At 40.2% G+C, this 22,801-nt stretch overlaps 1 protein-coding gene across 2 annotated transcripts in view; it reads left to right on the top strand.

Moving 5' to 3' along the window:
* Window positions 1-22,801, top strand: part of LOC116248057 (structural maintenance of chromosomes protein 5) — a 66,028-nt gene that overhangs the window by 40,614 nt on the left and 2,613 nt on the right. For both annotated transcript variants that reach the window (XR_004170955.2, XM_031620633.2), the window contains exons 19-23: window positions 138-215; window positions 12,142-12,214; window positions 21,244-21,347; window positions 22,530-22,646; window positions 22,717-22,794. Coding sequence is in view for 1 of the 2 variants with exons in the window: in XM_031620633.2 (XP_031476493.1) it covers window positions 138-215; window positions 12,142-12,214; window positions 21,244-21,347; window positions 22,530-22,646; window positions 22,717-22,794 (450 nt within the window). In the remaining variant the exon portion in view is untranslated. The remainder of the gene's footprint in view (window positions 1-137; window positions 216-12,141; window positions 12,215-21,243; window positions 21,348-22,529; window positions 22,647-22,716; window positions 22,795-22,801) is intronic.

The raw sequence follows: 22,801 nt of genomic DNA on the forward strand, positions 1-22,801 counted from the left end.
GTATAACATTGTGAAAAATATCTTAGATAGGCATTCTATTGAATAAAAGGTCGTATTCTTTTATTTTTTAGATTCAACTGATGGCAATTCTGTTTGGGGATCTTTCCTCCTAAAAAATTTTCTGTGTTATTTTACAGGATTTGCTAATAGAGGCTGTTTCCTTTAAAAGAAGTTTTGCTGAGAAAAACTTAGCTGCCATTGAGCTTGATATAAAGGTTAGAATTCTCCTGTAATTTGATGTGTTATGTTTCCTTTGGAGTTTGGAGGGAGTTGTGCCCTGAAACATTTGTTAGTAACTTGCGATTAAGCTTTGCAAAAGATGTGTTCTATGTAATATTATGGGTACCTTGTTAAAGGCTGACCTAGGAGTCTCCTGAAACTTGTAGCTGAATGTTTAATGTATGACTTACTGAAAGACTTGCTTGGACAGGGCCCTATCTTCATTTGGCATATGCCACAGGAACTATTCAATAACTGGATCTGAAAGAATGGTGATTACACGAAAATCTCTTATTCCTTTAGAAATTCCTAACGCTTAGGGCTATATCCCTAGGTTTGTACAGACTTCAAAGAAGGGATTTGATTTGGTGCACAAACTTTCCACAAAGGAGTCAAGTCTAGAAAACTTATCATCCTCGATCTGTTTCTGTCACACCCCGACCTTTTAACCCTCAAACTATTTTTTTTTTTTCTCAAAACATAAAGCATCGAGGTGTGACTACCAAACAATTCAAATTGACGATGAGCCAAGCAATACAAAACAATGGGGCGAACTTTCATTGATATAACCATTTTGTTTCCTACAAATTCACATCTATGTGCATGACCAAAAAGCCCCAAAATCAATAACATTGATGCCTAACAAAAAAAAGACATCAATAATCCCAAAACATGACGCGCCGGCACTACAAACGACAATCCCAAAACCACCCCAGTAGGACGTGAGTGAAGCCATCCGCTCAACCTGTTGCCCCGGGTCCGCCAAAACCTGAAAAAGAAAACAACTGAAGGCTCAGCCTTCGCAGTATGGCAACAAGCCAGGAAAATGCCAAACCCTCTCAAGTAAGGCTCAAATAAAGGGACAAATATCAACCCATCTATCGTCATGTCGCGTCTGAGTGCGACACGTAAAAGCCACTTGATGGCCACACTAACACAACATCAGTCACATGCGAAGCATGCTTAAACATAACACTTGCATTCATATCAATCACATATACGTCAGTCACATGCATTCTGTCAAACACATTGCATTTTCATTAACTTTAGTGCATTAACAGTTCCTGTGGGTGCAACACAGGCACGTGCACATTGCGGGCGGCCTACAGCCGAGAGACAACCCCCGTGGTGGCCCATAACAGTATGGATCCATTTCACCCGCTGCAGCGGTAGAGCACTCATCCCTGGATGTGTGAAGTCCAAGGTGAGATACTCAGCCTTCCCTAGGACACTCAGGTTGGGAAGGTAGGAGCCCAACGCTCCAAGCACAACACACAACAGAACCCTGGGGCCTTGCACCGCCTGCGCTCTGACAGGCGAGACCAGTGGCAATCAAGGGGGACGTCTCCCAAACACATAGCCACATCCCACTGGCCTCTCATCTCTTAGTTATTCATTCTTATCATTATAGTTACACATTCACAAGATGACTGGCTAGCACACGAGGTTAGCACACTTCCCGAGTGCACCCACACCTCCGATTACCTCCACATGAGGTCTATACATACAGTAACAGTCATTGCTAGCCGTCATACCATACGGGTACAACTACCCTCCGAGACCAGTGGCAATCAAGGGGGACGTCTCCCAAACACATAGCCACATCCCACTGGCCTCTCATCTCTTAGTTATTCATTCTTATCATTATAGTTACACATTCACAAGATGACTGGCTAGCACACGAGGTTAGCACACTTCCCGAGTGCACCCACACCTCCGATTACCTCCACATGAGGTCTATACATACAGTAACAGTCATTGCTAGCCGTCATACCATACGGGTACAACTACCCTCCAAAACATCCATTTGCATCATTGCCCATGGCAATGCATATGCAACAACATACACATTCATATCAATCATCACATCAATCCTCACATAAATCATGTCAATCACCTCTTCGAAAAACTTAGCCAATCCATAGAGAGTAGTCTCGATCTGCGGTTGGCTCGTAGCTGTCCTATGCAGTTATCATTCTATGATGCTTTCTAATGCACAATTGGGGTCGAGGAGACACTCGACTCGATACCCCACCTCATCTGTCCTAAACAGATATCAATTCTAGCATGCACATGCCAATGCGTAACATTTTTAAATCGAATGACTGATAATCTTTCTAACCCATTCATATCATGTAAGCAACATACACATACTCAATCACAAAACAGTCAATCAATTAACATCACAATCCTAGGATCCCTTGATCCTAGGAGCACCCAATCACACAATTGCCCCAGGCAGGAATTTGCCTGGAAAGTTGCCATACCTGTGGCGCGCTCACCAAATTCTTCAAAATGCCTCAAGCTTCGAACTCAAGGTCGACGGGATGAGCCCGGTGCACCTGCAAACATAAACAAGAATAAGGTTTCTACTAGATACCTACACCAATCAAACAAAAACGAACAGATACAAAAATAAAATCCTTGAGGCACGTGTCATCGCCTCAAGAGGGTATCGACAGGTAGTGTCGACCAACAAGCTCTCCAATAGGCCTCCTCCTTTACGTCTTGACGTCGCCTCGAATAATCAAAGCCTTCAACCATCAATCAAACCATCACTAATTCCTTTCTCAATAACGTTCTTTAAGTAAGGCATCAACCTCAAGTCACATCCCAATACGCATATATCCCTAAATAACTTCATGATACACCTGTTTACCGAAGTCTGCGCTACACTCCCTAAGACGGTTCTAAATCTTTCCCACAACCTCACAATCTCTACCATGCTTCCCTAAAGCTTCGAAAATTAATCCATCATGCTAAAACGATCATTAAGTACATGAATCATCACTTTCCAACGCAAATCCTAAGTTTCCCCCAAAAACAAAATTACTAACATGCGTCCCAAAATCATCAATTCTAAGCTCTAGCATGCTCGAACCATAATTATACATGCTCTAAAAGATAAATACTCATCATTTTGAGCTTGATTAGGTATTGCTCACCCCAAAACAAGCGTCCAAACTGCTACAACCCTTCTAGCAACCACTTCACACGTCCGATCAAGTGCCAATGCTCGAGATTGCTTGCTGTCGCTGTACACTACACACCCTACTAGCAGGTAAGAGGGGAAAAACGTCCCCTAAACTGCAAACCAACCCCAAACGCCCAAAAAGTTTAACACAAACTCTGTTGCTAGGAAAGACCCACGGTAGTAGTGGGAAAAAAAAACTGAAATAAACAAAGAAAAGGGACGCTGACAGAGAGAGGAGGGGTTCGGTCAAGGGGGAAAACGGCCGTGGGGTGAGAAGAGAGAGAAAGAGCAGGTGGGGGGAGTGCGGGTGAGTGAGAAGAGGGTCGAGCGGTAGAGAACCAGCGGAAAGAGGGGACGTGCGGCAGAGAGAAAGAAAAAAAAAGGGCATGAGTGGCAGAGAAAGAAAAATCGCACGAGAGAGAGAGGGTTTACCAAGCCGCCGCCGCCGCCGCCGCCGCCGCCGTCGCCGCCGCCGCCGCCGCCGTCGCCGTTGCCGTTCCAGCCACCACCACCCGACCGTCACTCTCCTCCCTCTGCGCTGCCACAGGAGACCACCGGAGACGACGAAGAAGGAAGGGAAAGGCGAGGGAGAAGGGCCTCGTGTCGGGCCCTTACGCGAGTGGGGGTCGGGTCCGGGTCTGGACCCTAACTCGACCCGACCCGTCGAACCAACGCGCGTTACAGTTTCTGTTGAGGACTTCCTTTGGCATAACTGGTCTCCAATACTCCAACACTTGCATGACCATTGGATCCTGCCAATATTGTTGGGCCAACCAAAACTTGGTCAGTGTGTGGCCTTGTACCCAAAAGCAGAGTCCTCAAGATTACAGCATTCCTGAGGACCACAATATAAAAAAACACCTCTGTACTTCCACATGTTACTATTCTACTTTTTTGCCTGGAGGAAGAAGCTAGAAGTGCATCCCTTCCCTATTTTGCTATGCTGGTGGGAGGAGGAAGGAAGAGGAAAGAGGCCTTGGTGAAAGCTGCATCTACATTTGTGAGTTCAACTGATCTTCATAGAGGAGAAAAAGAAATGGAAGGTTGAATGGAGTCAAGAACTTCACAAGCATCAGATGCCTAAATATTCATTTGTTTATGCTTGCTTTCATGTTTGTAAAAATTTTGACACCTAAAAGTAATAGCGACAGTGCATCTTTAGGATTTTCTCTTCAGAAAGAAAGGAATAAATGATATATTTCTGAGAACACATGGAAGGGAGGATGCTGTGAACTTTTTAAGAACTTCAGTACTTCACATAGGTTTGTCTAACCCCCCAATCGTGATAATCCATGTTTCCTTATTTCATCCTGCCACATGAGGGTGTCTATTACATGTGTGCTGATAACTGCTGTTGTTTGTTTGCAGACTTCTCTGGTCTGGAAGTTCTACTTCTTTACATCAAAGGAAGTATCATGTAGATAATAATACCACTTTCAAACTGATCTACATCTCCTGCTGCTGATCCCATTGTGTCTAATGAGATCTTTATGGATTTACTTTGAAGTTTGAACCCAATCCCTAAAACTTAGATAGAACCAGCGATACTGAAATAACCAGAAATATATATTGCAAGTGTAAGACCAAAAATTTGTGTACTTTATGTCAATATGCTCATCATTTGACTGGAAGGGTACAGTTAGCCTTCCAAACCTGGTTTAGTGAAAAAATTAATCTCAGCTGGTTGCTGACAGCTTTATATGGCAACCTGAATCTAAAGTATTATTCTTGTCAACAACATGCATAGGATAAGGGATGGATTTGGAGCCCTATTAAACTCCTTTTTTTTCTGCACATGGATATTTTTGAAGATAAGGGTAGAAATAAAATTTTTTCTGTTACGACCAGAGGGAGAGAGAGAGCAGAAACTTAATTCACTTTACCCTAATCTCAGAGTTAAAAGAGATTAGGGCTGGCGGTAACAAGAATTACAATATCAGTCCAAACAAAATAAGATAACTTAAAAAAACATACACTCCAACTTCCTAATATTGCAGAAAAATACTCTAAACCAATGTTATCACTGCCGTATCGTATCGTGTATCGGTTGGGCCGACCTATACGCCGTATCGTAACGTATCGTAAATGTATCGTAACGTATCGTAAAATTAATTTTTTAATTTGTAAAAAATATTAAAAATTTATAAAAAATAGAAAAAAATCAGAAAAATTCTAAAAAAAATCCGAAAAAACTAGTAAAAATCAGAAAAATTCAAGAAAAATGTATTTAAAGGAACATTCATCATTCATGTATATGAAGTATGACCTGTGAAGTATGCATATGAACAAGACATTCCAAAATAAGAAATCAAACATTCAAAAAACAAAATAACATACTAAGCAACCTAAGAGTATTCAGTTACATCACAATTCATAAGTTCAAAAGTCAAAACTCAGAACATATTGACATAGTTTTCAAAACTCAAAACAAAAAGCATCGTCAATCGTCATTTGCATCATCATCTTCATTCTTCATCATCTTCATTTTCTTCATTAACTGCTTCTTCTATCCCCTCTGTTGCAAATGGAATGTCACCAACATTCCATTGCTCTCCCCCAGCCTCTCCTTCATCAATAATCTCTGCTGCTCCTTCAACGTTCAAAAAATCAAGATCGTCCTCATCAAGTATTGCAGATGATTCTTCTTCAACCCAAGAATCTAATATATCAAAATGGTCAATGAAGATAGGATCATATTGATTGTGATGCTTCCTCATAGATGTTGTTTGTAGTTGCCTAACAAGAGAAAAATTTTACAAATTGTTAGAGATTAAAATATATATTAGAATTTGCTATTTTGTATAACAAATGTTTACCTTTGTCTCAACTTCATATTGTAACGAACGTAAACAAGGTCATTCAACCTTTTATGTTCCAGCCTGTTCCTCTTCTTACTGTGGATGTGTTGAAATACACTCCAATTTCTTTCACATCCAGTTGCACTACATGTTTGGTTGAGGATTCTAATTTCTAATTGCAAGCTTCCTTAATTCTGGGCAATTAGGCCCAAACCTTTTCCACCACAAATCTAATAACAGATGGAAAGTAAAAATGTTGTCAGAATAAATATGTGAGAAGGTAGAATAAAAACTAAACAACAAAAAACAAAGTATAAAGTCTCTTTTTCCAATACCTGGACGCATAGTTGTCCTGCATCGAACTGCTGTGTCTCTCGCCATGGTACCAAAAGCCGTATCATATTTGTTGATCGACATATGGATGGCGTCTTGTTCTTTACTATCACTTACTAACACATCAATATAATCCAACATGCCATACTCGACCTCTCTGTCCTTCTTAAAAGTGGGAAGATATCTAATAGCAGGGTTTGGGTAGTAGGCTGTTGCATAAAGTGGGCGATGAAGTTGTCCTGACCACCTTTCATCTATAATCTTCCATATAGGCATGTACAACTTCTTTTTCCCCTTCATATTATCTCTAATGGCCTCCTTGGCTCTGTTCATAGACTCATATAAATATCCAATAGAAGGTCTATCTTCACTATCAACTAATCTGAGGACTTTCACTAGAGGTACACAAATCTTCAATAAGTGCACACATGATACCCAAAAGTCAGCATCGAAGATGGTATCCACAACTGTCGTTGCCTTTCTTTTATAGGCATGTGGATATACAGCCCAATCATCACTTGAAAACATCTGCCTGAGAGAAGTTCTTTGCTTGACTATACCCTGCATAGTCAAAACATTTGTAGCAAATCGTGTTTGTGCAGGTCGAATCAATTCAGCCCCATTTGTGAATTTCCTCATCAAATTCAAGACATAAGCATGATTATAAATAAACTTCGTGATTTCTTGGCATCTATGAACTGTCAACTTCATATCATCTCTTTCACCAAGATCCTGAAGCATAAGATTTACACAGTGAGCAGCACATGGACTCCAATAAAATGTCCCATATCGTGCTGCTAACATTTCACCTGTAGCTTTATAATTTGCTGCATTATCAGTGATAAATTGTACGACATTTTCAGGCCCAACTTCTTCTATTACTTTATCAAAAATTTCAAACAACACATCAGTAGTCTTAGGAGTATCAGACAAATCAACAGATTTTAAGAACATAGTACCAAGAGGGCAATATACAAGGAAGCTTACCAATATTCTGTTCTTGATGTCTGTCCACCCATCTGCCATTACACTGCATCCTGTAGCTTTCCAACTCAATTTTAGTTCATCACAATATATCTTCACATCTCTAACTATATTGTTGAGAATTTTACCTCGCAATTTATCAAAAGAGGGCATTTTATATCCTCGCCCTACACTAGCAATCGCATTTGCTATAGGCTGATAATGATAAGAGTTTGCTGCATTGAAGGGAATGGATGCATCATAGAACCACCTTCCTATGGTTTCATCTGCTGCTTCAACAATATCTTTTGATTGCATGGCTATACGAATCTCAGGCTGAGCACCAGCAGTAATATAATTGGGAAAAAAATCCTTGATCGAACCAGACATATTGCTTGACCTCATAGTAGGTACTCTACCACCACCAGTACGACCACTATGACTCCTGCCACGTCCTCGTGAAACTGAACTTATATTTGCACCTCTTCTTTTTCTGGTTGCAGTTGCAGAAGAACCACCTCCACGCATGATGCCTTTCCCTTTAGCTGTTCCCAAACTGACACCAACATCTTCTTCTTCAAGCTGAACATCTTCACCTTCACTTTCTTCCTCTTCATGTGGGTCCCCATATCCTTCCTCTGCATCTTCCATTTCCTTTTCAATCCTACTTGCTTTCACTGCATCAAGAAGCTCCTGACACTGGTGCTTTACATACGCTGGCAATGGTTTTCTTGGGAGCCATTGCATTGAGCCACATCACTGTGTGTACCGGCAATATGGTGTTTAAAGCGAGAGATCCCTCCTGATATGATTTGCTTACAATAATTGCATTTAACTCTTAATCTATCTTTGGGATTCACCCTTGTACACCACTGCCATGTAGGATCCGACATTATATCTTCACAAAACAAGTAAAAACATACAAATAAATGTAGGAAATAAGACAAATGAACGATTCAACGGCAAAAATGACTTATTTCTTACCTTCTTGGTGTTAAAATCCAAAAAACCCTCTTTCTCCAAACTTCCCACCGTCCCAAGACTCCCCACAACGAGAAAGGAAGCTTCTTCACCGGCAAATCTTGATGCAATGGAGAAAATCTCTCCCTCCCACGTCTCTAGCAGCGTTGAGAAACAAGAAAAGAGAGAGAGAGGAGCGTCTGTTTCAAAATAAGACGCATAAAAAGGGGCCTCGGGGGGTTTTTTAATTTCACCCCCGTATCGTGCGATACGGGGGTGTATCGCATGTATCGTGCGATACGGTCACCGTATCGCACGATACGTACGATACATACGCGTATCGTATTTAAATAGTGTATCGTATAGGTTTTCTTAACTTATACGATACGTATCGTACGATATGCGTCTGTATCGTACGATACAGATAACATTGCTCTAAACGACAGTCAAAGATATTTAACACTCTCCCTGAAGCTGGAGCATAGATATCAATCATGCACAATTTGTTACATCCTCTCAAGAAATCGTCTATGGGAAAAGCCTTGGTAAAAATATTAGCTGCCTGATCTTCAGATGAGACATGAATAGTACTAATTACTCCTTATACCAAGTCTCGAACATAATGACAATCCACTTCAATGTGTTTCGTCCTCTCATGGAAAACAGGGTTGTTGGCAATACAGGTGGTTGCCCTGTTATCACAATACATCGTCATTGAGAGGTTTACTGACATGCCCAATCTAAAAGCACTGATCTGGTCCATGACATTTCAACTGTAGTTTGGGCCATAACTCTATATTCAGATTCAGCACCAGATCGGGCAACTACATTCTGCTTTTTGCTCCTCCAAGTAATAAGATTACCTCTAGCAATAACATAAAAGCCTGTAGTAGACTTCCTGTCATCCACATATCCTGCATAATCAGCATCACTAGAGGCTTTTATGTGAATACATTCTCCCTTTTTGAACCATAATCCATTTCTCAGGGCTGATTTTAAGTATCTCACCACCATTAATGCAGCCTTACAATGAACCTTTCGAGGTTTTTCCATGAATGGACTTAGCTTATTCATAGCATAACTAATGTCAGGCCGAATGAGTCAAATATAAAAGTTTCTCTATCAAGAGATCTGTATGATCTAGAGTCAACAACCTCTGATTCATCATTATGAATATGAACTCATAGATTCATATGAAGTGTGGTAGGTTTGGCTTCCAACGAACCTGTTTCCTACAAAAGATCAACAACATATTTTCTTTGAGACACTACAACCCCTTTACTACTACGAGCCACTTCAATATCAAGAAAATAATGAAGTTGACCAAAATCTTTTGTGATAAAGTGTTTTTGTAGGAATTCCTTTGAGTTATTTCTTAGTTACATTCAGTAGCGAAAACAATGTCATCAATATGCACAATCAATATCACTGTACCGGATGTGCCTCGCTCGATGAACAATGAGTGACCAAGCTAGGATCTTTGAAATCCACACTTAGATACCACTTCTGTTAGCTTATGGAACCATGCATGGAGACTTTGTTTAAGTCCACAAATAGCCTTTTTGAGTTTGTATACCTTGAACTCTCCCCGTCTCTCAAAAGTGATGCAACAGTCAACCACGATAGTGAAATATAAGGGTGGGTGTCGGGCCGGGCCAGGCCCAATAGCCCGGGTCTCTGCCTGTTTAAAAAAAAATAATTTTTTAATTATAAAATATAAATTTTTAAATATAAAATATAGTTGTTAATAATAAATATATGTTATTAAAACAAAAAAATTTTAAAAAAATATTTTTTAATCCTAAACTGGCCGAATCGGGTCGGGCTGGGTTGACCCGGGCCGGCCTATCTATGATTTTTCGTGGTCAGTAGAGATATATTTCACTAGGCCTGGGTGTTGGGTCGGGCCCGGCCCGGACTCGGTCCCGACCGGGCTGAGCCAGGCCGGCCCGGCCCAATGCCCAGGCCTAGTGAAATATATCTCTACTGACCACAAAAAATCATAAGAATATCACAAACTAGGCAACAAAGAATCCATAAATCACGTGACCTGACCAATTCTGAACAATAGAAACAGAGAAGACAGCCGATGACTGCTGCTACTCCCAACTTCAGTTGGTCCACATACGACTATCAACTGGGTACTGATGACTGTTATACTTCTCCTCAATGCACAACATAGGTTGTTCCACGAAAAGCTACTCCAAATAGCATCCATGAACAAGTTTCATTCCCACGATTAGCGGATCAACTCTGCTGCATACGATCCACTTGAGGATCTGATCACACTGTCCACATAGGCGTGATCAGGTCCTCCTCCACGCAGCACAACCAGGTCCTATTTTCTTACCGCCTCCCTGCTGGTGGATTAAGAGGAAGAAGATGAGGAGAGACGAAAGGAAAGGAGTCGCCTTGGCTGCCGGCGTTAGAGAACCCTCGTTTTTTATACCATGTTACGATCAGAGAGAGAAAACAAAAAAACTTAATTAACTTTACCCTAATCTCAGAGTTAAAAGAGATTGGGGCTGGCAGTAACAGGAATTACACTATCAGTCCAAACAAAATAAGATAACTTTAAAAGATACACTTCAACTTCCTAATATTGTAGGAAACCTCTAAGGCTCTAACTGACAGTCAAAAATATTTAACAGAATACAAGTTTTTCACCTCTAATTTGTGGTTTCTCCTTTTGTGATTCCTTGGAGTGGCTGGTATCTTCAAGAGTGTGATTCTTGAAGTGTTTCTATCATTAAGTTCAGGCTTGATTTACAGAAACATGTCCTTGTGTGTGGGGAATGAAGCCATTAATAATTATAACAATAATCAGGGCTGTAGAAATTTGAAACTCATAACAATATCAATTTGGAAAATTTGTCTAAAGTGGCAAAGCATATCAACCTAGTTGCTGCTCAATGTGGTTTATGGAGGATTTCATCCATAGTGCTCTTGTTTGGTTAGTTCCTTGCGATGACATTGTCTCTCAAGAGAATCTTAAAAAGAAATGCGATGGTGTTTGTGGTTTAGTGGAGGATAGAGCCGGCATTTTGCTTTTGTTGTTGGACCATTCAGTTTTTGCAGCTTTGCTTATGGGACTTTCCTAGGACATCTAACCGATTTAAAGATTCTCATAGATTTTGTTGCTTCTGAAGCAATCAGAAAAAAAAGGTTCTAACTGGCATCTCTTACAAATGTTGTGAATGAATTTTTAAACAAAGCCTACACCTTAGTTCTTTACTCACCACCTTGTTCAACATTGGGAGTAAAATTGAGATGGTATAAATATAAATTTGCGTTGGGAGCCTCAAATTCCATTGTAATCCTTTGACTTTGTTAAAAATCTTCTGCAATCTCTTAAAATTTTCCACATTTTTTATTGTTGGTCAATCAATTTGCTCATCTGTTGACCTTTCCAATCACATTACATCTTTTCTTGAGACAAAATGTTCATCATATTATTTATTCAGTGACCCACTTCTCTTCCTATGTCTTCAACCTAACAAGTATTTACTATTCCAATTAGATAGATCCATGTACATATAAACTATGAACTATGTTGTGGCTGCATAATTTTGCTTTTCGAACCTATATTGTTGGCATCACTTTCAACTGCTTTGTGATTCTACATTGAGGCCGAGGGAGAAAAGAGGTTAAGTTGGTCGACCTACCTTCGTTATCCAATATACTGGACGCTTTTATTATCCTCATAACATATGCCAATGTATAAATTTGTGAGTGGTCAAACTTGTGACGAAGTTGGTGATTAAAGTAGAGAAATGAATTTTCCATTTTTGACAATACTAACCTTCTGTTTTTCAGGTAGAATTACATATTATTTATTTACTAAAATTGTCTTATTCTTATGATGTTATGTATTTTGATTTCGATATGATTAAGGTACGAGAATTAGAAGTGGGCCATCGTGAGCAGCATGAGGCTACTTTGCGAGAGACACAACAATATGAATATTGTAAGTGGTCTTGTTCGTAAATGTGATTACTATTGGTAATAGTGTTACCTTATCATATTGGGTGTTTATACATTTTTCATGGTCCCATCTACTCCTTGACTTGGACTTGATTTTGTCACCACTTTATGTTATGTATGCAGATACCTGATAGATATTTGTTATGCATAGTCTTTATGGCTAATAGATGCATTCTTTTAATTTAACCATCCTCCTAGCCTCAACAACAATTATGTTATTTCAAATTAATTAGAATCCAACCATGGGGATTCTATTCTTTGATGATCTTTGGCATCGCATGGTCATAATGTTGCTGGTCATGCTGAGGCAATTCTTTCATCATTTTAGCAAGGATTTGCTTCATGCAAAAAGAGATAATTCCATGAACCAGGAGTTATTGTCACACCCCAACTTTTTTACCTCCAAATATATATTTTTTTTTAAAACATAAAATGTGGAGGTGCGATAACACAACGATTCAAAAGGAAAGGAGCTATGCACATCAAAGACAATGGAGCAAACTTTTTATTATGTAGTAAATTTCAGTTCATACAAAATCACTTTATATTTTTCAGCGATACACATGACAAAAATGCTTCAAAACAACATTGATGTCTAACAAAACACGACATCAATGAGACCCAAAGCATGACACACCGACACTACAATAGACCCAAAATCTCCCCAATAGGATGTGAGTTGAGCCATCTGATCATCCTGCTACCCCGGGTCTGTCAAAACCTGAAAAAGTAAACAATAGAAGGTGTTAAAGAGTATTTCTGAAATATTAGAAAGTTCGAGCTAGGGCTGCACACGAGCCAAGTCGAGCTCGAGCTTGCCCAGCTCGAGCTCGACTCGGCTCATAGAGCTCGAACTCGAGTCGAGCTCCTTGACACAAACTCGAGCTCGACTCTTTTGTACAGAGTCGAGCTCGAACTCGACTCGGTTAACTCGCTTAGAATAAAAGGAACCAACCCACATTTCCGTGGGTGGCAGGAGGGACACGAAGAGAGAACGGCCACGGCAACGGCGGCGGGAATAACTGACGCCGCAGCCAGCGACCACAAAGAAGGCCATCCCGCTGCGGCAGGCAACGAAGCTCGTCGAGCTCAGCTGGTGGCTTCCAGGGTTTATTCCCAGCTTCGACGAGCTGTTCCTCCAGATCCTTCTCCACGGCCGACGCCATCTTCCCTCCGGCGACCACGCGCAAAAACCTTCACCCTACCCACCCACTCTTCAACTATCAGGCTTCCCCCAACGCCGTCTCCAATGAGGAAGCCCTAAAATCACTAAAAGAAAAGCAACAATCACAAGTGAACGGCAAGGTAACTCAGCATAGATCGAGTTTGTGAGAGAGAGAGAGCGGAAGGGCAAGGAAGAAGGAAAAAGGGGTTTTGCCCCTTTTTTTTCCTTTGTGCCGCTCGCTGGGTGGCTAAATCCTCCTCTTCATCTGTCTTCCGGCGACCTCCGTCTCCACTTTGTGACGCCCCTCTTCTCCAACGCGACGGAGAACGCCCCTCTTCTCCAACGTGATGGAGAAAGAAGAGGAGGTTAAGGGCTGTGATGCCCGTCTTCTCTAGATGCAATAGAGGGAGGAGGGAGGACGGCAGTGATGAGGGAAACCCTTCCCTTCTTTCTCTCTTCCGGCCGCGGTAGAAATGGGAGAGACAAACGAAGAAGTCCAAACGAAAATGTAAAAAGTGAAAACAAAAATTTAACCTAAATCGGTGAATCGGTTTTGGTGTCTCGGTGAACCGGTTCATATTCAGTAATCGAGCCGAGCCGAACATAAACGAGTCGAGTTCTTACAACTCTGAGCTCAACTCGTTTAATGTTTCGAGTATAAGTTTAAACTCGAGCTCGGCTCGTTTATAAACGAGTCGAGCTCGAGTCGAGTTTGGCCGAGCGAGTTCGAGTCGAGCCCGAGTTGGTTCGACTCGTTGTGCAGCCCTAGTTAGAGCAGATGTCTTTAAACATTTTCTTATAAGTGTTGGACTGTTTTTGTAAAGTGTTTACAGCCTTCCCTAATCTCTTTTAAAAGAGATTAGGGTTACGTTAATGAACAGGTTCTTTTGGCTCTCTCTCTCTCTCTCTCGTTCTCTCCTTTTCTCAACATCTCTCTCGTCTCTCTCAATCTGCAACATGGTATCAGAGCCCTAGATCTAGGACTGTGCTATCTAGGGTTTCACGTTCCTTCCTTCATCTCTTGCCTCTTCCTCCAAGCTAGGGTTCACACCTATATTTTTATGCTGATTTCAAGAAAAGCAAGTATTCTGTTTGGTAAAAGGGGCTAATCACGTTTAACATGTAGAAACGTGATTAGCACCCTTGTGTTGCTGTTGCCGTCGAAGACATGGAGAAACGTTGATGAAGTTGCTACCGTGGAAGAGGATGGTGGATCTGATCAGGATGTATCAGGTCTGAGTTTCTGTTGCCATGAAAAATATCTGTTGCTCAAATCTGTTTATCGGATCTGATTTTCTGCTGCTGTGAAGAAAAATTTATGAAGTTGTGTATCAGAGAATGTGTTGACATCGAAGCGTATAGTGGTGCTGATTATGCAGGGTCTGTAGATGACTGGAAGTCTACTACAGGTTTTTGTGTCTTTGTGGGAGGTAATCTTATTTCCTGAAGGAGCAAGAAGCAGAACGTGGTGGCTCGTTCTAGTGCTGAGTCGGAATATAGGGCTATGGCTCAAACTGCGGCTGAAATGTTGTGGGTTAGATCACTACTTTTGGAGTTGGGTATTTCAGTGAATCTCCCAATGAAGATGTATTGTGACAACAAGGCAGCTACATATATTGCTAACAATCCTGTCTTTCATGAAAGGACTAAACACATTGTTAAAGAGTGTTTCTGCAATATTAAAAAGTTGAATAGTAGTTCTTTAAATATTTTCTTATATTTAGTGGACTGATTTTGTAATTGTTATGTTGCCAACCCTAATCTCTTTTAATATAATCTCTTTTAATATGAGATTAGGGTCACGTGAATAAGCAAGAAAGTGTTTTCCTCTCTCTCTCTCTCTCTCTCTCGTCCCCTTCTTTGTCCAATATTCAACACACATTGAAGTGGATTGCCAGTATATTCGAGACTTAGTTCAAGGAGGAATTGTTAGCACATTTCATGTCTCCTCAAAAGATCAGACAACTGATATCCTCACCAAGGCTCTTCTGATAGGCGATTTCTTGAGATGTTGAAACAAGCTGAGCATGATTGATATATATGCTCCAGCTTGAAGGGGAGTGTTAAAAAGTATTTCTGAAATATTAGAAAGTTAGAGAAGATGTCTTTAAACATTTTCTTATAATTTTTGGACTGTTTTTGTAAAGTGTTTACATCCAGCCCTAATCTCTTTTAAAAGAGATTAGGGTTACGTTAATGAACTGGTTCTTTTGGCTCTCTCTCTCTCTCGTTCTCTCCTTTCCTCAACATCTCTCTCATCTCTCTCAATCTGCAACAGAAGGCATAACCTTGGCAGTATGGCAAGAAACTAGATAAATCCCTAATCCTTTAAGGTAAGGGCTCAAATCTGAGATGTAACATATACGAAAAACATAAACACTATCGCCTCATGATAGTAGCCTGAAGTCGTATAAGTTGTCATTGCAGCCCCTCACATATTCTACAACATGTAGGGATCACTTAATGACCACAATTAACACACTCGGATTGTCACATGCACTTCATACATATTCACATCGTTCACATTCACTTCATTTACAATCATTTCATTTACATTAGCTTTAGTGAATTGACAGTTCTTATAGGTGCAAACATAGGCATGTGCACACCACGAGCGACCTACAGCCAGGAGACAACACTCGTGGTGGCACGAAAAGATACGGATCCATTCACGCTGCAGTGGTAGAACAATCATCCATGGATGTGTGAATTCCAAAGAGAGTTGTTCAACCTTTCCTAAGACACCCAGTTGGGAATGCGTTAGCCCAACGCTCCAAGTACATCACACAACGATATCCTGGGGCCTTGCAGCACCTACGCTCCAAACAGGCAAAACCAGTGGCGAGGGTGGGACATCTCCCAACTACATTGTCATAACTCACTGGCCTCTCATCTATTATTCTTTCTTAACTTATCATTCTGAAAAACATTCACAAAATAACCGGCTAGCACATGAGGTTGGTCCACTTCACGAGTGCACCCATGCCTCTAAACGCCTCCACACAAGGGCTCCACATATAGTCAATACTCTTAGCTAGCTGTCATAACTTTATGGGTACATCTTCCCTTCAAATTCATTCAATTGTATCATGCCAACGACAATGCACACGAAAAATATTACAACATTTACATCAATTAAACATATCAATCACATCTTACAAAACTTAGTCAAACCACAGAGAGTAGTCTCGATCCGTAATTGGCTCGTAGTTGTCCTATGCAAATATCATTCTATGATGGTTTCTAGTGCACAATCGGGGTCGAGGAGATACTCGACTCGATACCCCGCCTAATTGTCCTAAGCAATTAATTGCTAGCATGCATATGACATCACATACATACATTCATGTTGCAATAAGCACTTATAACACATACATCCATCACAAACACAACATAGGATCTTACGATCCTGAAAAGCATGCGGTCTAAATTTGGCTTCCAGGCAAGGATTTGCCTGGAATGCCGCCATACTTGTCGCTCGTCGCCAAGGTATCAATACGCCTCGAGTTTTGAATCTTGTCGCTCAAAGTCTACTCGACGTGCCTGGTGTACCTGCTAACATAATCAAGCGATAAGTTCTCTACTCACTTCGCTTTACAAGCTATACAAGTATGAAATAGAATCATTGAGGCTTAGGCCATTGCCTCAAGAGGGTGCCGATAGGTAGTATCAGCCCATAACGCCTCCAATAGGTTTTTTCCTAACTCTTTGAGGTTGTGACGAAACGATTAAACTCAAAACTTCAATCAACCTATCACCAGTGCATTTTTTACTTGCTTTCTTAGTTGAGGCGTTTTCCCAACATACATACTCTTTCTCAATAAGCAACGTGATACGCACATCGACAATAACATGCTCCATGAGTTCGCAAAAACAGTTCTATACCTTCTCCACAACATCAAAATCTCTACTATGCTTTCTAACCGTTTCAAAAAGTAACCCATCATGCTAGAAAGATAATTGTATGTATAGATCCTTGTCCCTCCAAAATAGTCCTAGATCTTCCCCAAAATAGTAAAGTCTCGAACATGTATTCTCAATCATCCAATCTTGAATCTAGCATGCTCAAATAATAATTATGCATGCACTAACAGAAAATATTAGACAATTTAGGCTCGATTATTCTTCGCTCACCCCACTCTTAGGGTCCTAACTGCTGCAGAGTTCCTGGCAGCCACCTCAAGCACTCGACTGATCCCCAAGCGCTTAAAATTAAATGTTATCATCACCTCCAATGTCTTCTATTCGCTGTTATGAGGGGAAAGACGTGTTCCCAAGCTTCAATCTGATCAAACAACACTAAATAGGGTGAGAATGAGCAAAAAAGAGATCAAAAGAGGGGTTTGCCACGAGAAGAGGGGATCCGACAGTGAGAGAGCTGCTGCGGCTGAGGGAAACACATGCACGGTTAGAGGCTGCAATCGGACATGGGAAAAGAGACAGACGAGAGGGAGAAATGCTGCGAGTGAGAGGAGACTTGGCAGTAGAGAGAGAGAGAGAGTGCAGTCAGAGAGAGGAATGAACAAAGAGAATGTGAGAGAGGCTAACGAGGGAGTGAAAGCTTGCGAGAGAGAGGGATTGAACAGAGAACTCGGACAAATAAGAAACAAACAGAAAACGGCAAGAGGGAGAGGAGTACCGGTGCGACAGAGGGTGAGAAGACGGAGAAGATAGAAGAGACATGGAGACAGTGCGAACAGAGAGATGAGAGAGTAGCGAATGAGGGAGACAGGCAGTGAGAGCTTGCGAGAGTGAGAGAGGGATTCAATGGAGAAGACTCGGGACAGAGGGGGAGACAGACAAAGATCAAAGAGAGGGGGGAGGAGAAGAAAGAAGAGAGAGGGAGAGAACACGAGAGGGTGTGAGAGCTTACGAAAGAGAAATCGGGAAAGGGGGAGACTGACAGGGAATGGCGAGGGGGAGAAGAACAACGATAGAGGGTGAGAAAGAAGATGAAAACAGAAGAGACAGAGAGGGATCGACAGGGCTCACCTGTGGGCCACTGCCGCCGCCCTTCACCTTTGTCGCCGCTGCCCTTCTTCCGCCTCCTACTTCTCTCACAATCGAACCAGCAAGAAGATGGAGAGCCCGGACGTCGGGCTTCTCTTCACCACGTGGGTGGGGTTTGGGTCTGGGTCTGGACCCTGATCCAGCCCGACCTGCCCCACTTGCCAAACGTTAATAGTTATAACCAGATAATAGTGTACATGGGATACGACAAAATTCTTCACTGCAAAGGGAAGGAATGCAGCTGGGTATGCCCAAAGGCTCTTTGTGCTACTGTTTCACATCCCTGACAGCAATTCTCTCATTAAGTAGATGCCATTTGGGGATAGAGAGAAATTACAGGAAAGGAAATATAAAAAGAAAAAGAAATACGAAAGGAATAGATTACATGTATATCAAATTACAGACGTGTCTGTGTTCTTACATGTATACATTAGAGTCTTAGACATTATCTGCATATACATACGCATATGTATACATATGTATGGCATTGGGATACCTCATACATGTTATATGTATACATTAGTATGGTTATGTCCTTCTTTAAGTACAAATGGATTAAATCCTTCTTGCGGATTTACATTCCTTCTTCTGGAGATTAGATCTAGTTTTTTTTTTTTTGTTTCTTGTATTAGATTACATTTAATGAGTAATGTTATACTTCTATTGATTTTGCATATTCAATGAAGTAAACAATTAAATTTTGATTGTTTAAGTTGATTATGCTTGTTGTATTACTACTCTCCATATTTTAAATATTAGTATTAGTTAATTAAAATAACTTGACATATTTACATAACTAAAAAAATAAAAAAAATTGGTAACCTTTTATGCCTAGGCAGCGCCTGGGCGCCTTGACAACATAGATACATAAAAATATACATTTGAGTGTATTCATACGAGCACCTGTAGATATTATATTATAACTCATAATTCGTCTAGAATTTGCCATGAAAATGATTTTAAATTTTTAATGTGCCATTTAGTTAGCCTGTATACCCTGCACAAGCAATCTATTTCTTAATCTGCCACATGCCTAGATAATGATTTTCTAATTTATGCATGTTATAACATAACAGTGAAATGTCGGAAACATTTTCTTGAGAGGATTATGAATATTCATGCAATAAAAAGCTCGGAAGTTAGTTTTTTCATTAGGATATAGTGACACACCATTCTGGGTGCCACACTTGTGTTAATGCGATGCAGGTGCAGTGCTGCTTGGGTGTGGCAGTCCTCACCGAAACAAAAAGATAAGTGGAGGAGGATTTGAAAGGAGGAGGGAGGATGGAGGGGGAGGAAGAAGGTGGAAGAAGAGTGGATGACTTACTCTGCTAGTGCTGGAGAGGCAGGGGTAGGATTGAGATCAAGGATTGTTAGGGTTATTATGAAATAATTTTTTAAACATCTCTTTTAGTATCATTTACAAAGGGAGACTCTTTTTATACAGTTTTCTTTTAATTTTTTTACCTTCTTACTTTTAAGTTTCCCTTTGTTATAAAAAGAGGCTCTCTCTACATTTTACTGTTTCACACAAGTACACCTAAGTTTTTCCTGAAAGTGCCACAGCCATACAACCACCTCAGTGACATAGGTTTTTCATTGTGATTTTTTTTTTTGGGTGAAACCATGCAAGTGAAATTGAAAGGTTTTTGCATTGGGAATTTTGACATAACCTTGTTTAGGTGTGAGGGATGAGGGACCTGATGGAGGAAATTAGGTCCAGATAATTTCCTATTACGAGAGGCTGCCTATTCTGAAATTTTAGGTACAGACTTCCTATGCCATAACTGCTTAACATGGTGAAAACATTGCCTTTGGACAGGTGTATAAAATGAAAAGAGAACTAAAATAATGGAGATGGTCTTATACTATGTCACATGGGTGTGGGTGCGGGTGCGGATGCGATGGGTATGACATATTTCAGAAAAACATGGGCGCAAGTGCATCAAAGGTGTGTGTATATTATATAATACAAAGTCACATCCTAGACCAAAATCTGTAACATTCTATTTTTTCCATGTAATATACATACTCTAGAGTCTCATTTCAGATTTTACAATCTTACTCATAAGTAGGCATTAAACAAGTAATTGTTATACATCTAGTGTTCTAAATCTATAATTGTATAAATATATAATAGATATTACAGAAACATATATATATTAAATGTAACAGAACTGATTAATGAAATTTATGCAATTAATACATATAAAAGAACATGTTTCCAGATTAAGAAAACTTACAAACAGCAACAGCATGTATGACCTTATGGCATATGCAAATGTAAAGTTATGAACAACATGTAATATCTAGTAGTAAACTGCAAAAGTATGTCGTACGATACTAAAAACAGTATAACAGATGCAGCAAAACAGAAAAAAACTGGAAAACAGATGTATCTTTTAAAAAAAATAAAAAAGCGGACAAAAATGATTTCGACATAGTTTGACCACTGGATTCATGTTCACACACCGGTGCCATGTCAGGGGCACACCTGCACCTGCATGCGAGTCATGTCGACTCAGGTGTTTTTGCTGTTTTGGTGAGTCCATTGGACATAGGTCTTATGACTTGAGTACTTTGGCTGTTTTGGTGAGTCCGTGTGACATAGATCTTATATTATGAAGTGCTAACTGCTACTAGCATTTGGTTTATGCTGTGCTCATATTGCACTTCCTGTTTGAGCATTTTGGGTCATTGATACAGCTTTTGTCTTTATTAATGGGCATATTCCTCAGTACCATAGAGTTCTAATATCATTGTTAGTTTATTTTTGTTGTAAATTAATATGTACTCGTATATCGTTTAATCCCTTTACCTCTTTTACTTCTATCTAGGTAAGCACGAAGCTGAGAAACACAAGCATCGTCTTCAAGAGGCAAAGGAATATGCTGAATCAATTGCTAGGATCACCCCAGAACTTGCTACAGCTTTTCTTGAGGTGCTTCACTGATGTTTCAATTACCCCTAAGTTTCTTGATGTCTGTAAAACGTAGTCTGAGAAGTTTATGTAAATCAAATAAAATATCTGATGACTTGCTTTATTTTATCTCTTTTATCTTTATAAGTTTGAACCATCAGCTACATTCTATTCACCAAGCACTTGGGCTTGAACCTGGGTGAAGTATTTTGGGATGGAGAACTTAATATTTAATTGTCAAGGAATGTAGAAACCATCTTTCATTTAATTTTTATGAACATTCTTTGTTTATGTTTATGCCAATGACAATTTGGAGGAAATATTTTGAAAGATAGGCTTGGCGTTTGATTGTGTAGTGGAATGAAACCGATTTTTGTTTTGTTCTTATCTTATGAACATGCTAAGCTAGCTTATTTCCCATATAGCTCATGTACAAGATTAGGCTGGAATTGAGCTCTAACCAGACAATCAGGTTTAATTACCAGATCTCGTTCCTATTTGTTTCCTCTTGCATCTACATGCCCTTCAGACTGTTTAAATGTGAGGGCCCAATTGCTGGTTGGCCAGCTGTTTCTTGTGTTGACCTTGGTGGAGGTTGTGCATTTGGATGACAAATGTAGATGAATAATTTGTTTCGAGGATAGTAACCATCATTGCTTTCTTGCTTAGTAATTGGTGTAAGGCTTCATGATGCTGATGGTGATGTTGCTTAGATAGATATCTCTGGACCTATGGGCTGTTGTCCTGTTTTACAAGCAAATGGGGTTGATGATGTTTGCGCTGTTTATGTGAATGTTTTTCAAGTTGAAACGTATGGTTTTAGCTCAAGGTTTGCACAATCAAAATCGACTGACTCATGTATTTAAACATCAATGAAATAAAACGAGGCTAGAAAGCTAGTTATAGCTAAGATTTTTGAATCTTCATAAGTGATCTGGTTTTTATCAACACATCTGGCCTCTTGACCCAGGCAGGTTTTTTCTGTATCTAGATGATCAGTTTTTCTATCTGGTCAGAAGTTTGATTCAAACATAAAGGTCTGAAAGAGTTTCTCTAGTTTCCTGCAAATGCATGGACAGTGGTGAACCTGGCCATGTTTGTATATGTACCTAGAAGTGGGTACCTTATTATCTTCTTGCATCTGTGCACATGTTCTCTTGGAGAGCAGGTTATTTCTCATGTTTCTATTATTTTTCACTGCAGATGCCTACAACTGTTGAGGAACTAGAAGCTGCTATCCAAGATACTGTATCTCATGCAAATTCTATTCTTTTACTCAACCAAAATGTTCTTGAGGAATATGAGCATCGTCAACATCAGGTAACCCAAATTTCCTTTTTTTTCAGCAATGCAGTAGCAGCTTCTCATATGCTTTGTGGTATTTATGCAGATTGATAACCTTCTTAAGAAACTGGAAAATGATTGCAAAGAAGTTGGTAAATGTTTGGCAGAAGTAAACACTCTCAAGGTGGGGT

This window comes from Nymphaea colorata, chromosome 2 (genome assembly GCF_008831285.2).
Source record: "Nymphaea colorata isolate Beijing-Zhang1983 chromosome 2, ASM883128v2, whole genome shotgun sequence".
NCBI classification, from domain to species: domain Eukaryota; kingdom Viridiplantae; phylum Streptophyta; class Magnoliopsida; order Nymphaeales; family Nymphaeaceae; genus Nymphaea; species Nymphaea colorata.